General features: G+C 35.8%; 1 protein-coding gene across 2 annotated transcripts in view; it reads left to right on the top strand.

Moving 5' to 3' along the window:
* The window catches only part of CAMKMT (calmodulin-lysine N-methyltransferase), a 212,623-nt gene that overhangs the window by 190,237 nt on the left and 6,508 nt on the right, over positions 1-15,878 (top strand). For both annotated transcript variants that reach the window (XM_054629736.2, XM_077175840.1), the window contains exons 8-10: positions 1,347-1,421; positions 8,572-8,635; positions 14,098-14,229. In XM_054629736.2, coding sequence (XP_054485711.1) covers positions 1,347-1,421; positions 8,572-8,635; positions 14,098-14,229 — 271 coding nt within the window. The remainder of the gene's footprint in view (positions 1-1,346; positions 1,422-8,571; positions 8,636-14,097; positions 14,230-15,878) is intronic.

Below are 15,878 nucleotides of genomic sequence, written 5' to 3'. Positions count from 1 at the left end.
TTCCAGGAGGGCAAATGGGCTAATGAGTCCTGATCTGTTCGGTTACATTGAGCCCCACACAATCAAAGCTTTGCCAACCAACTGGGCCTCTCCTTTCATAATTTCTGTGTTTTAAAAGCATTCTGTCTCAAATTTTGTGGCTGTGGACATGTACATGCATATTTTGGTACCTTAATTCTTTATGGCCCTGGGTCTATTTATCTACATAATTACGAGCCTTTTTTGCATACAGCATAGTCAATGTACAAAATTCCCTTTTTCTTGTATACTTAGGGAACATTTCTGAATGAACACGTTACAAACTGATCGTCGGTTAAATATTAGGAGTAGGATGTGAATGGAGATGGCTTTTAACCAGAAGTAGATTATAGCTGCGGGAAGACTAAAGGGTCTATTTGGTCAAGACTCATACAAAACTGAGATAAGCATGCACAACCTGACAAGATCAGATTAGACCCTTCCCCCACAAATGCTTTTCCCATAAATATTTATCTACTTTCTATTATAAATAACCAGGAAATGAAAAAGGATAGATTCCCTTTTTTTAAAATAGCCTAGAAATAGAATTGCAGTTTCAAATGTTTGGGATAATGATATTTAAAGTATGCAGTAAATTCCAATACTAGTTGCTATATTTTAGATGGGAGTAAAGTACTGAAATTCCTTGTGGCAGCTACATAAATCGACAGCATTTATAAAGAAAGAAGAACTTTGTGCATATGTGAATTTTTGCCTACCTCTGGGTATCTTAGAATTAAATAGTTTATCACCTGTGAGAAAATAGGTGTGGACAGAGTCAGCACTGCTGTATTTTTGAGCTTGCTGGAGGCAACATTACTGGCATTGAAGTTAAGCTTGGCATTTTTTCACCCCATCTCTCCTCCCTCCGGCCCAAGTGAATGCTCACTTCATCAATGAGAAACAAACTGAATTGCCTGCCAGATGTAGCAGAGATCCATGAAATCAAATCTGTTCTGCAGATTTGTGCTTCATTCAGGTTGTCGATATTTTGACTTCACTTCTACATGTAGTAATATTAAGGGGTAAAAAACTGAAGCTGTGCATGTGCCACTAATTCAGAAATGCATATTTGTTGGTGATCCACTCATCAGAATCTGAGTGGATTGCCTTTCTGCTATAATGAAAAATAGCTCTTTAGTTGAGATATATATCCTTAAAAATGTACAGAATAAGATTTTTGCATTCATCTTTGAAAGTAACAAGTTTGCACTTTTTTAAACATTTCTGTTTCATATAAGAATAATATTAATACTTTAAAAATCTCAAGATGAAAAATGTAAGTCCTTTTTTCTTTTTTTTTTTTTTGAATCTTTTTTTTCCTCTAGCATTTTACGATGGGATAATGAGACAGATGTCTCTCAACTGGAAGGACATTTTGACATTGTTATGTGTGCTGACTGGTAAGTACATAAAAATCATAAAACTCACGTTAGAAAAATAGCTTTGGTGGAGTAATTGTACTGTGCTTCTTGCTGATGGCTAAGCAAAGTCAACAAATGAAGCACAAAGCCACCTTAACCTCAACAAATTAATATTCATCTCCATGTGACAGTTATAAGGTAGTCTTCTATCACACAGTAACTTCTACCACATTATTTCCCAAAGATTGATTTTGAGAAGCATTTCCATTTTCTGGAATTGCCTCTGTTTCATGCTTGACGTATCAGTAAATGGACGACTTAGGCAAATTGCAAATAATTATGGCTCAGTGAGGAACAGTCTGGAGAAAAGGGAGTTTATCAACACAAACAGCTCAATTAGCTTACTTCTTAGGAAAGATCTGACTATTGATATAAGGGGATATATTTTTTGCTCCCTGGAAAATCTTTCCAAGGAAAAAGAGATTTTCAAACCATTTTTTCCACCCCCACCACATTCTGTTCCTTAAATCTATTTGACATCAATATCTGGATGTGTAATCTGGATGTGTAATAATCTTATATTATTTACACATAGGCACATGTTAATTATAAGATAATTTATGGTAAGAAAAATAAGAGTACAGCATTTAATTTATGAAAAGGTAGATACATGTAGCAATATGGTATCTTGTTTAATAATTTATGCAAATAGATTTGATTATTGACACAACCCTTTTCTGATACTGCATTTGTGGGATTGTGCTGTGCTGTATTTGCTGCATGCTAGCTTTAAAAAGGGTACATTATTAATTATTTGTGTTATATAAATGTAGACAGTGTGAAAAAAAATAAAGCTGTGCAAATTTTATTTAGGAGAATAGATATTTTTAAACCAATATGTTTTTCCTTCATGGATATTTGCTCTTGACCCATTACATATCCAAACAAAAAAAAAAAAGCTGTCTATGTTTTGTGGCTCGTAACTATTGTGAGAGATGAAATTCTGAAAGCAGAGACTTCCCAGAACTGCTCAGTTCAGCAAATTTATGTACCTTACCTAGAAATAGTTAAAGGAAAAGGCAAGGGAAGTACGAAGCTGTCTATTGTTTTTTTAAACAATGTTCTTTTTAAATGTCTTCTTCTATTCCTCCAAAGCTTTTGTTTTTCTTTCACATTATGCTATTAAAGCAAACTCTTCTTATTTCACCAAGTTATTGGTTTTGTATAGCTCTGGAGAAAATGTGTTTAGTGATCTTTTGCCTTTTTCTAACACCTATTTGTTCTCAGAATGCAACAGTGCTTTGTTTCCCTTAGCATTTAATTTCAGAAAAGTTCTTTGTTCCCAAAAAGGACAGAGGAGGGTTTCTAACTAATCGCTGATAATGTGCCTCAGAAATGCATCATCTGATTAAAATAAGGAGCTAAACAACACCATATGATTTCAGCAAGTAATTTAGTAAATGCCTTCCTCACCAAATATTAGAATGGATACTCCAGGTTTCATTGCACAGATGAAGTTAATGCTGGACAGGATTAGATCAGATTAAGTATGAAAGTCAGATCAGAGTACTGGCGGACATGAGCAGGAGGGCAGCAGTCTTCTCGGAGGCTTAGACAAGGCTCACATATGGATGTTCTCCAGATTATGTGGGTGAAGCAAGGTCTTGCCAAGAGATTTAGAGTTAAATTTGTTCTTCACACAAATATCAAAACAACCTGGCTGTGCTGCCTCTTGTATTCTTGATACTCACACCATGTCATCCTATTTGTGCTGGGAGTACAACAGAGTGGAGCGAGACTTAAGTTGTTTTTTTCAGTAATATTCTGGCCTAATACCCTTTGCAGTCTGTTTGGAAATAGTGTAGTTTCTTTAGGAAACAAAGAATCAGACATGACAGGTAAAATACATAATCCATTTGCAATCCTTGCATTTTGTACATTTATTTTGAAGCACTTAAGATGCAGGTAAGTGTGTAACTATTTATAGATTTCTAAAAAATAAATAGAAATGTGCAGGTTAGTTTAAGGAATTTGGGTTTATTCACAAATTATTTCTGTTTTCTTATTTTAAGTGCTCACAGGTATATGAACATAGCATAGAGCTTAATAAACATGAAAATCCCTTTATTGTTTGTTTCTTTTAGAAATAATTCTTTTAGTTATGGACACTAGGTTTTATGGTATATGAAAAGGCTGAGGAAAGAAATGTTCCATGCTTTATCAAACTCAAATCTTCTTTTCATTTTCATGTATTTCTCTTCAGCGTTATATAATCGGTTTGAGAACTGTTGGCAGGATTTTTGCTCTCTGAATTTTTTGGGCTGCCACTGAAGAGGAAAAAAAAAATCTCTTTTCTTCTAGCTTCTCAGCTGAAACCTGAAGTATGCAGTGATAAAAAACAGATAGAATAGATTGCATTTAGTTTAACACCATCATATAGCTCATTGTCAGTCAATAAAATCCAAGATTAGAACAGAGAACTAGAAAGCAAAAAATCTGAGTTCAAATATTAGGTACATGGATAAATTTTTATTGAAGTATTTCCAGCAAGGGTGATATTGTCTGATTCTCTGAATAGCTAACCAGTGGTACTGCTTGATCCCATTTACATGAAAACAAGCTCTATTCATAAACATATTCCAAATCCACATGGAGATTCAAGTAAAAATGTACATGATTACAGCAAGCAGCGATATGTTTATATTCATATATTTACAGTCAGACTTTCATAAACCTTGTGTGCAGGAGTGGAAAATAAGTTATTTCCCAGAACAAACAGTCTATTAGTTAACAGTTAAATTTAGTAGCTCAACTAGATTATGAAATAAATAAGAGGCAAACTATGAAAGCTAGTCATTATTTAACCATTCAGGATGTTGACAATAAAATAGTTTCGTGGTTCAGCAGTTTCGAAATAATTTTTAAAATGTCAACTATTAGATAAAAATAAGTTAAAAAATCAATATGAGACTACACTTGGAAAAAGGATACAGTAAAAAATCATACTGAAATAATGGAACCTTTAAAACATATTCACCCATTTCATATTTTTCAGGGGGCCAGGAATGTAGACCTGAACTTTAAGTATTCTTTAAATTCAGGGGGCATTTTAAGGCCAAATGAGGGCTCTCCGAATTTTTGATTTTCATCTGACCTACACCTGTGGATATAAAGCCAGGTGCTGGAACTGTGAGTTTGAATAGACAAGGAGAAATCACAGGTGCCTGGATGGACAGGCCAAACCCAAGACTCTCCCAAAGTTGTTGAGGGCCCCAGATTTTATAATTGTTTAAATAGTGTACATACTCTTCTTTATTTTGAGGACAAAAGTTCTGAGATTTTTAGTCCAAAGAGAGAGTAAAGGCCAGTAGGACTGAGACAATAAAAAAACTTTATCTTTCACGTTATTGTGAAGCAAGTTTTCAGAAATAATTTGATGTAGAGGCAAAATGAGTTTTAGAACCGCGTATTGTTTTGGAAATGCGTAATATCCTACTTTATTTACTTAGAATGATTCTATTCTTGACGTTTGGCACATACATAAGTATTCACATAACAGAGGCCAGGGGGAGCTATCCCACATTACTTTCACTGCTGAGATTTTTTGCTGAAGTCACAGGGAGTTGTGGCTTTGCCAGGAATGTAGACCTGAACTTAAAGTAGTCTTTAAATACCTTAAAATATGTCAATTTTTGTCTCCGTTAGTTTATTTCACTTATTATAAGGAGATCTTTTTGCAGGAATGCAGTAAGACCTCTATCTGTCCATTTTAGACCGGATTTCTGGCACACACTTTCAAGTGCATTGGAACCTGATGACACAGAAATAAGAGTCTTTTTAGTTTACGTCACTCATGTAGTTGAAAGCGAACAAAAAAATATGTGGTTTTATACATTAGGCACTACATATGAATAGGGTATAGCATATGAATAGGTAATAATATCTGAAGTACACCTGTAAACTCAACTCTTTTACCAATGGCAGAGCATGCAAAAAACCAAAAGTTTCACATCATAGCCTATAAAGCATATGTCTCTTGTGGCGAGGCAGAAGATAAAAGAATATTAGCATGAAGCAAACTAAGAATCTACCTGTTTTTTTACATTTCTTTCCTTGTGGCTTACTGCTTCCTCTCTGCAGTTTTGGTATAAACTTTCATTTTGGCTTTAATTGCAATTTAAATTTTAAATTAAAGAGTAAGAGAGTAGAGATATGACAATGTCACCTGCCTGTTCATCCAGATTTCACAGGTTAAGAGCATTGCCTAAACAAAGACCAAATCATCACCTGTCTTCTCACCTTTCTGTTGCTGTGATTTGAAACTTCCTTGCTGACCCAAGAAAACCTTGCTATTCCTGTCCTGAGCTACATAAACATGAAATATTACCACTAAAGTAATGGCAGGCTTAAGCCAAATTTGAATTGAGGTGTGAGAACTGTATGTGAGTAGTTTAGAGCAATGCATTATTTAATCTTACTGAGCTGTTCAGAGAATCACAGAATTGTTTAGGTTGGAAGGGACCTCTGGAGATCTCCAAGTCTAACCTGCCTGCCAAGGCAGGGTCACCTAGAGCGGGTGAGACAGGAACTCACATGTTGTGAGCTTTGAAGGATGCTCTCAGGGACATTTTCAGTATGCTGTGGTAATATTTAGTCATACAATTCTACTGGTAAGAAAAACTGCGTGACTTAATCCCCTTGCGTGGGCCAAATCCTGTGCTGTTCCTGTCTGAAGCACTGATTACCTAATGACTTCTTCAGGATTTTCCTCATTTAAGGCATCCCCTGACTCAGAGGGAGGATAGATATGTTCCCTGGAGTCATTGCATTGCAGTAGCTTTGCCACCAATCTTCTCTGCTCCTTCCGGTCAGAGTACATGGCACACAGAGCAACAGTTTGGAAACCACAGTATGAGAAACTATTTTTAATTGGAGCAAGTCATGTTCCCAGGAACAGGTCTCTTGGAGGGCAACTGTCTCAGGTTATCTGGCTTTCCTAAGCTAAGATGGATAGGAGCGTACCTTCTGTGCCACCAAAATATTAATTGGGGTTGTACAGAAAGAAATTTAAGTTCTCAGACACTCAGCTTTTGGTAAACAAAGGTCTGTAGTTCTCATTGTAAAGGAACAAGATTGGTAGCAGCAATTGTGCCCCTATCTCATTGGAAAAAAGAAAAAGAGAATGATATTCAGGTCCATGGAAAGGGGATTTTAACACTGCTAAGCTGCCCCAAGATTGTGTTTCCACTAAACTGCAATAATAAAAATATTATAAATGCACTTTTCATTCAGAATGTGCTTCTGTTTACATAGGATCCCAGGAAGTCTTAAATGTGTGCATGCTTTCGATGTTTCATGTTGAAAAAAATTAATTACTTTTCACTATTCTTTTGGGAGAGGAATCATCTATTCCACTTCTTCTGCAGGTGGTTAAGTTCCCAGTGAAGTAGTGTCTTACAACATCTATCTGTATAGGGATCAACATGAGGTGAATGTCATTAAAACACCCAAGAGACAACAGAGATAAGACATGCTTTTTCAACTAATTAAGTTTAGGCACCCATGTTTTCAGTAAAGTTCTTCTGGGAAGATAAATCAAGGCTGAGGGGTTGTCATTGTGCCAATTGCTCAAGTTCAAATTTTCTTGTAAGCCAGGCTATCAGGAAAATTGTTAGCTAATAATTCATATTCTTGAGAAAAAAATCAGATCATAATTCTGTATTAGATGTTCTTCAACATATATAGGTATGTTGAATGTTCTTCAAGATATATAGCTATCCATTCTACTATATTTTCTCAGCAGCATGAGGTTCTGCCAGTTTTTACTAATGAAGTATGGTTACTTGCAAGTTTTGTTTTGTTTGTTCCAGAGTAGCAAAGATTCACCAGAGTTCTTGCACGGCTGCTTGCTTGCCTCTATGGCATGTGATACAGTATTCTCCTTGGTAGCTGTGGAGTGTCCTTACATTCACACATCTTCTGTTCTTGATGAACATTGGCCTGTGGTTGGCAGACTACTTTTTTCCCTTCAGTGTTTCCATCTATTCTTTATGTTCTTTTAGAATTTCAAAACTGGAAAAAAAATTTACCCACATCTCTTCAGAAAAGAAGTTTGAGAATAAAAGGAAGGGGAATATATTAAAAAACCCATAGAGAATGGACAAAATGCCATGTAGTATGAAACTTGAACTTGACACAAGCTGGAAAGCAGTTTTATTACAGAGAATATGTGGGGGGAAGGAAAAAAAAAAAGAAGAAAAAAAATCACATTATCTGTGGCCTGCTTGATAGAGTTTCTTATCTGAATCACCAATATAAATGCAGCCCACGGTAGTAAGGACTGAAAGGCATCAGTTGCTATCAGATGGTTGTTCACTAACCATTGTAAATGCACTCATCCACAGTAACTACATGTCCACAAATATCTAGTCAAGAGTGATTGGCACCCTGGCTGCCACTATTAGTATATACATTAAGGTACTGAGGGGCATGAAGAATGAATTATCCCCTCAAATCATGAGGTAATCACACCAAAATAGGGCTGAGCGTGTTGGCAACATTGCATGGGAAAATTGACTCTGCTGCTATCCTTGCGGGACCCATGCTGGAGATGAAGGATTGCACTCTTGAGAGATGACAACTCTGCACAATGTGGGCCATTGTATTTCAACAGCATTGGAGAGACGGAGGAGGTAGGGTCTTGTAAATCTTTATAAGGATAGCTAGAGATAGATATATAAATATAGCAAATATGTATAATAGGTAAGAATTAATGCCAAATCTGTGAAGGCAGAAGGGAAAAAAATACCCTTAACAGTAACACCTGAAATACAGTAGAAAACATTTTCAAAAACTCCATCCCCCTTGTATGTACATGAAAAATGCTAGCTTTTTAGGTTGATCCTCATTTCTGATACAGTATTACTTTAATAGCTAGTATGTCTGATTGGTGAATTTCAGCTATATAAAGACTTATTTCATGCTGATAATTTAGGTTTTGTTTAGACTGTATTTCCTTTTATGTCTTTTTAAATGTTAAAAGTACCTGAACTGCATAGAAATGTAGACTACAGTTTCTCTTTTACAGCATTGTGTAAACATATGTAATTAGCCTTGTACTTATCTGCATTAGTATCATTAGAATTGAAAACCCATTTTAATCTGGATTCTGTTCTCTTCTCAATGTCAGCCTGTTTCTGGACCAGTACAGAGCTAGCCTTGTTGATGCAATAAAGAGATTACTCCAGCCCAGTGTAAGTATGTTTCTATTTTCTCCTGAACACTGGCTTCAGAATAATTAGTCTGTGCACAATGATTGAGAGAGTAATGGAATGGCAGGATTAATGTCATGTAATACTTTAATACTTATTATGTCCAACTTCAATTGAGTCTTCTAATCTATCAGATTCTTTCCTAATCATAAACTAGGAAACTTCTTATACTTGGCCTTCTGATAAGGAACACAGTGGGTAGTAAAATAAATGAAACCGCTTCAAAGATAGCGTCAGATTATTTTTATCAAAGTGTTTCTCAAGTATTTTCCTTTGATAATAATGTCTTCATATTAAAGTAAAATACGATATTGAAAGTTTTTATGTTGGCTTCTGTCATTTTTAATCCCTTCAATTGTAACCTTTGTCATTGTGTATTTATTTGTTATGAAAGAATATTTTTTCCTTTTCATTTATAGTTATATAAAATGAGTAAATTGCTTACATGTATGCTGTGGCTTAAAACATTTTTCTATTAAGTAAGCCCTGTGTTTACATGTTTTATACCTTAGAAAATAATGAAATTATGTTCTTCATAAAATGATTACACGTTCTACATGAGTGTCACTCAAGAGATATTTTATCAATTTAAATCTATTGGGCTGTTTAACTCAGAGAGACTTGCAGGCAAGAAAAACTCTGTTACATGCATATATAAAAAATACATATATTCTCAAATATTTAAAAAAGGGAAGATATCCAAAGAAGAAAAGAAGAAAACATTAAGTAATTGATCTAAGTAGGATTTTGAAACAGAAATTTTATCATTCATGTTTAACATCCAAATCTTCCAATAAGGTAAACTTCCAATTTGAAAACAAAACACTTCATGCTAGCAGTGAATTTCCAAACTTTATTTAAAATTTGTAGTACTTTTGTACTTTTTGTACAAGAGATTTGCTCTGTAAAAGGAACAGAAGACCCAAACGTGCAAAGGCTTAAGAACCCGAGTCATTTTAGTTGTGTAAGTAATCCCATTCTTTGCTTAGAGTGATCAGGTTTCTATTCTTGGTTCTATCATAGACTTTCCTGAGTGACCTAAGGCAAGTTACTTAAGACTGAATTATTTTAATGAGCTGTGGGGCAAGGCTGCCAGGAAGATAGGAAAAATGTAGCCACCCTGAGGAAAAGGTTACCCAGATATATCTGTCAGTGGCAGTAAGAAGAGGTTAAGCAGCTCCTGCTCAGAGCTCTGTTCTGACTTTCATGAAGTACCTGCAGTTGTCAAGCTGCAATAATTTTTGGGATCACAGGTCATCTGGGACACAAAGTGGATCCCAGTTTAAAGCAATACCAAAAAAATTTTGTTCAGCCCAGATCAATGTCAGCAACTGGTTCTTCAGGTATTCCCATGTGCCACTCTACTGGCTCCATGAAAGGACAATGGGGAAGAAGAGCAAGAGTGGGAGGAAGAGAAGAAGTGTGTAAGAGGTGCCCTGGTAACTGTGGAATTGTTAGGCTGACTTTAAGCCAAACCTGGCCTGACTCTTAACTCCAATCAGCTAATTCAAATTCAAAGAATATGTCTTTATATTTCAGAGCATATGAGCTACACTCCTTTGTGAATGTAGATGGAGTAAAGGGAGAAGGCTTTTTCTTGCCTGTCTTCCTAATTATGTTTGCTTCTGCACATTGTGATCTGTAGCATAGTCAGTATCAATAACCTAGGACTTACTTGCTGTGCATTAGGCACAGCAAATGGTTCCTACTTCTTATCAGCAAAGCTAACTTAAGAAATTCATGCTCCATACAGGAATTTCTGTTGCAGAGTTTTGGACCCCTATCCAAAGTTTATTTTTTAACTTGAATTTAGTTAAATTGTTGCCTAATCTACTTTATGAATGGCTGTATGGATGGATATCCATGGCATGGCCTTGCAAATTGTTGTGATTTTTAACTAAGAGGACAGCAGACTATTGTATAGGATGGGAGCTGGGAGTACAGACACCTGAAATGAGCTCTTTTGTCCAAAAAGGATGTGTTCAGCAGAGATGCCTTTGAGCATATGTCTTCATGGTTTGAAAGACACAAATAAAAACGTATGCTCATTCGAGATCCCAAAAGATGCAGTCACAAGTATGAAATAGTTACCAATTTCACTGCTCTTGTTAACCTGTATAAATCTAAGGATAATGTCAGAGGGCACTTTACTAAATGGCACTGTACTTGGCCTTTTAAAGGACAAATGAATCAACAGTGAACTTATTTTCTAGTTGCAATAATTAAGAATAGTTTGTGGGCATTAGTTTATGCCCAAGCTAAGGCATAAACTTCTTTTATTAAGTTCACTCTTCTATAATAATTATTTTGTCTCAAATTTAGAACTTTCCATTTTGGAAATACTTTGACAAATTGATAAAATTCACATACCTAAATGCAAGTCATTTTTCAAATATAACTAGGCTACAACTAGTTTAGAAGAGTCTAGGGAAAATAATAACCAACACTAGCAACAGAAAAAGTTGCTAGTGAACAGAGAATAACAGATATCCTTGCAAAGCTCTCTTGAAGGAGAGATTCAGAACACATAGTCTATTCTTACTGTTAATTAAAAATTAAAAATTTATCTGTGGTATTTCCTTTTTCAATAAGGATGATATTTCTGACTATTAGAATCCTTATGGCACAGAATGATGTGTTCTGGTTAACTTTTTGTTTGCTTTGAAACCAGACTCTGATCATTTCAATCATCTGGTTCCTCATACTGTCCCCATGGACAGTTGTGTTGGTGCAGGAAGAAGTTCACAGAGAGAAATGAGCAGCTCACAGATTTACTGAGGGCTGAATTTTCTATCTGAGTTTGTTACAGAGGCAAATGTCACCTTTAAACCCATTCAAAGGGTTAGGCACAGAAATATTACATTGAACAAATTTCTCTTGAATGGCTGTATCTTATTTCTCTCAACTTATTTGACTTGATTTGCCAGCATTAGGAGGTTTTTATATAATTAAAATTTACTTTTCATTTCAATCTTAGAATAAGCATTTGGTTTTTTGCATATTTCCCTAATTAAGAACAATTTTTTATCAAGGCTTTGATTCTTCTGTGGCCTATCTGTTCAAAATGCCAATGAAGTCAATGGGATGCTATTGAGCTGAGATTAGTACCAGCAAACAAGACCACATTTAGTAATAACTGAGTAAAGTCATATCCAAAATATGAATGGCTGTCCTATTATATATTATATGCACTGTAGCATTTTGGTGACACTTCAAACTATTAGAACTGGCATTTTCCTCTGTGGTTTTTTTTTTTTTTTTTCACAAGTTTACTGGAAGTGTTTTTCCATCTGAGGAAAGGCCATTTTGTATTTTAAACATCATCCTTTAAATATCATCCTAGGAGACACTTTTGAATTAGAATTAAACTTTGAATAGTCCATCAAGAGTAGAATCAGGAGACTGATTCTGTATTATATCCTGTATTTATCAGGACACTGATTACTGTACTTCTCTTTCAAATTTAATTGAAAGTAGTCTTCAGAGAATATGAGAAGGAATGGCTGCATGGACTGCTGTCTCCAGAGGGGCCAAAGGGATGCTGTTGTGTGAGCACCTCATCAGAGCTGCTGGATCAGTGGCCAGTGTATGGTCTCCAGCAGTCTCTGTTCATGAAGTTCAGTCACATCTAAAGCTCCAATGTGGCTCATATGGTCAGTAAGCCCTGGATAAGGGACATTTTTCCCATTACACTGATCATGAAAATAAGGGTCTCCAGAGGAGTCTTGGCCTTCTTATGCCATGAAGGGTTTCTGCAGAACAACATTCTGGGGAGCGTGAGATGGCAGCAGGAGGAGCAGGATCCTCAGCTGAAGGCTCCCTTTGCTGCCCACTTCTGTCGGATGACATTAAAGCATGCCAAGGATGTGAGGGAACCAGTTGTGAATTTCCTGTGTTTAATGTTTTCCATCCTGAGCTGAGCCTATATTCAGACCTAGCATTTACATAAGCAATTCCAGTGCCTTCGGTGGGAGTTACACCCCTTTGCACCTCTTATTTTGCCACAGAATTAAAGCTACAGCTTCACAAATGAACAGAAGTTGAGTTGGTTTGGATATTGCCCTAAGACTCCTTTGTGCTTTAATTTCCCACGAGAAAGATGAGGGTAACAGCATTTCCCTATCTCACCGAGCTGTTGTGAGAATAAATATAGTGTTGTGGTGTTAACGGTTGGAATCTTTTAAGTGCACATTAGCACCATAGGTACTGACATAGCATTTTTATTGCTGCCTCACTGTGCATTGTCTCGGTGTACGTGTGCATGTGTGAGACACAGATTTGTTCCCTATTCTCCTCACTAAGTGTCTGTGTCAGCATTGTAACTTTCCAGCATTCCTATTGAAATTCTCTGTACTGATCACTCTTTTCCTGTGGCTTGCAGATTGCGTTTTCTCAAGCTAAATGTGCTCCCACAGCGTCTAATCCTTTCGCAAGTTTTTCAGATCCCCAAAAATGTTTTTTGTCTCTTTGCTTGATTAGAGCACCTCACAAATTAATCTTAGCTCTCATTAACATAGAAGTTAAATACAGGAACTTACAGTAAACTTCGTGGCTCCCCTCAGTGTGATATGCTGTTGGCCGATATTAACCTTTGTTTACAGCTCTTCAACCACTTTTCATTCCATGTGACAGGACACAGTATTCAGCCAATTAGAATTAATTCTGCAAATAAGACTTCAAGAGATGCTCTATCAAGTAGGTTAGGTTTTGGGCAAGTACTTTGCACAGAGTGTCTAAAATCAGTTCAAGGTACAGTCATTTTTGTTTTCTTAAATACAGAAGGATGAACAAAAAATTAGGTAATGGACCATAATGTATTGCCTGGGCATCATAAATGGCCTGATCATCTTGCAAAAACAAGAATGAGTATTCAGGAACATTAATTCTTGATTTAAATGCAATTTAGCAATTTAAGGTCAAATTTAGTTGCATTGCTCAGGTAGTTTAAAATACCTTTGAAAAATTAATGATTGGGGCTGATTTGCCTCCTGTTTTGCCTTGTTTTATACTGTTGTAATTCCACTGACAGCAAATGGGAGGTACTCTTCTATGTGTGAGGGAGAAAAAAGAAAATAATTATTTACAGTCTTTGCATGATCATGAGCCAACAAATGGATTTTCCATTGAGTGCATGTTCTATATGCTTTCTCTGTGTTTTATTTTGGTAATCCACAGACACCATTATTATATGAAAAGAAGCAGCTGTATTGCAGTTGGCAGTTTTCTAAAGAAAATATTTATTTATTACTTTCTAGATTGCATTTGTTTAATCACAGAAATCTTGCATATTTTGAACAAGTATTTGTGTTACCATATTTTAGTATTTTAACAAGAGAACAATTGACTTTTCCAGCTTGAGTATATTAAAAGCTTAGTCAGGTGTATGCTATATCTGGTTCCCTTCCAGTTTTAAAAATGTATAAATTCTCTTTTTAATGTTCCAGGGAAAAGCAATGGTATTTGCTCCACTCCGAGGGAATACTTTAAACCAGTTTTGCAATCTAGCTGAAAAAGCTGGTTTCTCTATCCAAAGACATGAAAATTATGATGAACACATTTCGAACTTCCACTCCAAGGTTAGTTTTCTGCTTGTGTTAGATAACACTTTAATCCGCATTGCATTTTGAAGAGATCATGGTCCTTTTGGCAGGTAACCTAAATGTTTGATTAAAGTACTCCTTAGGTGTGCTGTTTCTGAACAGCTATTTTTGTATCTGATTATTTTGTGTGGTAGAGCCATCCTTTATCTCTGCACGTCTAGAAGAGTTTTGCAGAAGCATCTCCTGTTTACCCTTTTCATTCATAGAAATCTAATTTATGAGAGTCTTTTCTTGTTGTTGTTAGCTGCCTATAAATATACAGCACACAAGCATTTACATTTTAATAAAAAGCCTGCAACTTTTAAATAGGTTATATACTGAAATGGACTGAAATAAATGGGAGGTGAATGTCTAATTGTATCATATCGTACCGTAAATCCTTATCTCTGGCTGCTTTATGGCTGGGTCAGTTGGCAGCTTCAAACTGCTAAATCTCATACAGAATTTCACAGTTGTGGGGTTGTATGTCAGATCGAGGCGCTACAAGATTTAGGTCAAAAGCACTTATCTGAGTGTGATTTCTAAGCTTGCTTACATAAAACTACTGTTATCAGTCTCCTTTTTTATTATTTATAAGTATGGAGTAATACAGGACATGAAGAGGAAGGCACTTCACAGAAAACTTTTTAGGAATTTCTTATTTTCCTGGAGAAGTGCTTATCAAAATCATATTTATTACTTGCAGTTCTGAGATTTCTCTTTCATACCTCAAAGAAATCCACTGTTGTAGGTCCATGTGACCTTAGACATAACCTCTTGCAATTTTCTAAGAATTGTCCCTGGAAAATACAGATGTTCAAAATTGAGGTGAAAAGCCTTTTTTTTTTTTTCTATTTAGCACCACCATATGATGGAAATCAGATTATGCTAAAAAATAGGTATGTGATGTTGTAAGGAACAAATACATGTTTTAATGTCTAATTTCATATCTAATAAAGACTCCCATTAAAGCTATCTAGACGTATGTACATGAAATCACTTAATTTCATTGTTCAGATAGGTCTGAACCGGGCCACGTGAAAACCAAATAAATTTCAGTCATTGTTCATCACATAAAGTGATATAAATGTAAGGCCCAATGTGATGGATGTTTTATTTGCCTCCACCTGAAAAAGGGCATGATTTTGATTATGTTGTTTCATGGTGGCAGTTCTCTTTCATTATCCACTGCATCCAAATCAGCTCCGCGGCAGTGAAATGCAGGAGTAATAGTTGTTATCTTGATCCAAGAGATGGGTCTAAAATGATAGAGTAGCTTATTTTGCTTAGAAAACAAATGTATTCCATCTTCCTCTGGTTATATGTCTGCTACATTCCTTATAGTGGTGGCCAGAGCAAAGACCCATCTGAAGTAGCTTTAAATTAGGGATCTCTAGACATGCAGATCATTTTACCAAGGTATTTCTGAGCATGAGCTATGAAACTTAAGATATACATGTACTTGAAGAGGGTAGTGTTCAGCTTCATTAATTTAAATCCAGTTTGGGAATGTTTTTCTCCAGTGTAATCAGAGCTGTGACAGCATTGCTCCTTCTTCTTCCTTCTTCTGTCTCCTTTCAGCTTGAGAAAACAAATGTCCCAAAGACAGATCACTGTTCAGTTGAACATGCTTGTTAACTCATGAC

The sequence above is a fragment of the Agelaius phoeniceus genome, chromosome 3 (assembly GCF_051311805.1).
Source record: "Agelaius phoeniceus isolate bAgePho1 chromosome 3, bAgePho1.hap1, whole genome shotgun sequence".
Taxonomy (NCBI): domain Eukaryota; kingdom Metazoa; phylum Chordata; class Aves; order Passeriformes; family Icteridae; genus Agelaius; species Agelaius phoeniceus.
The sequence above is the reverse complement of the archived record's forward strand: the minus strand, read 5'-3'. Positions and strand labels throughout refer to the sequence as shown.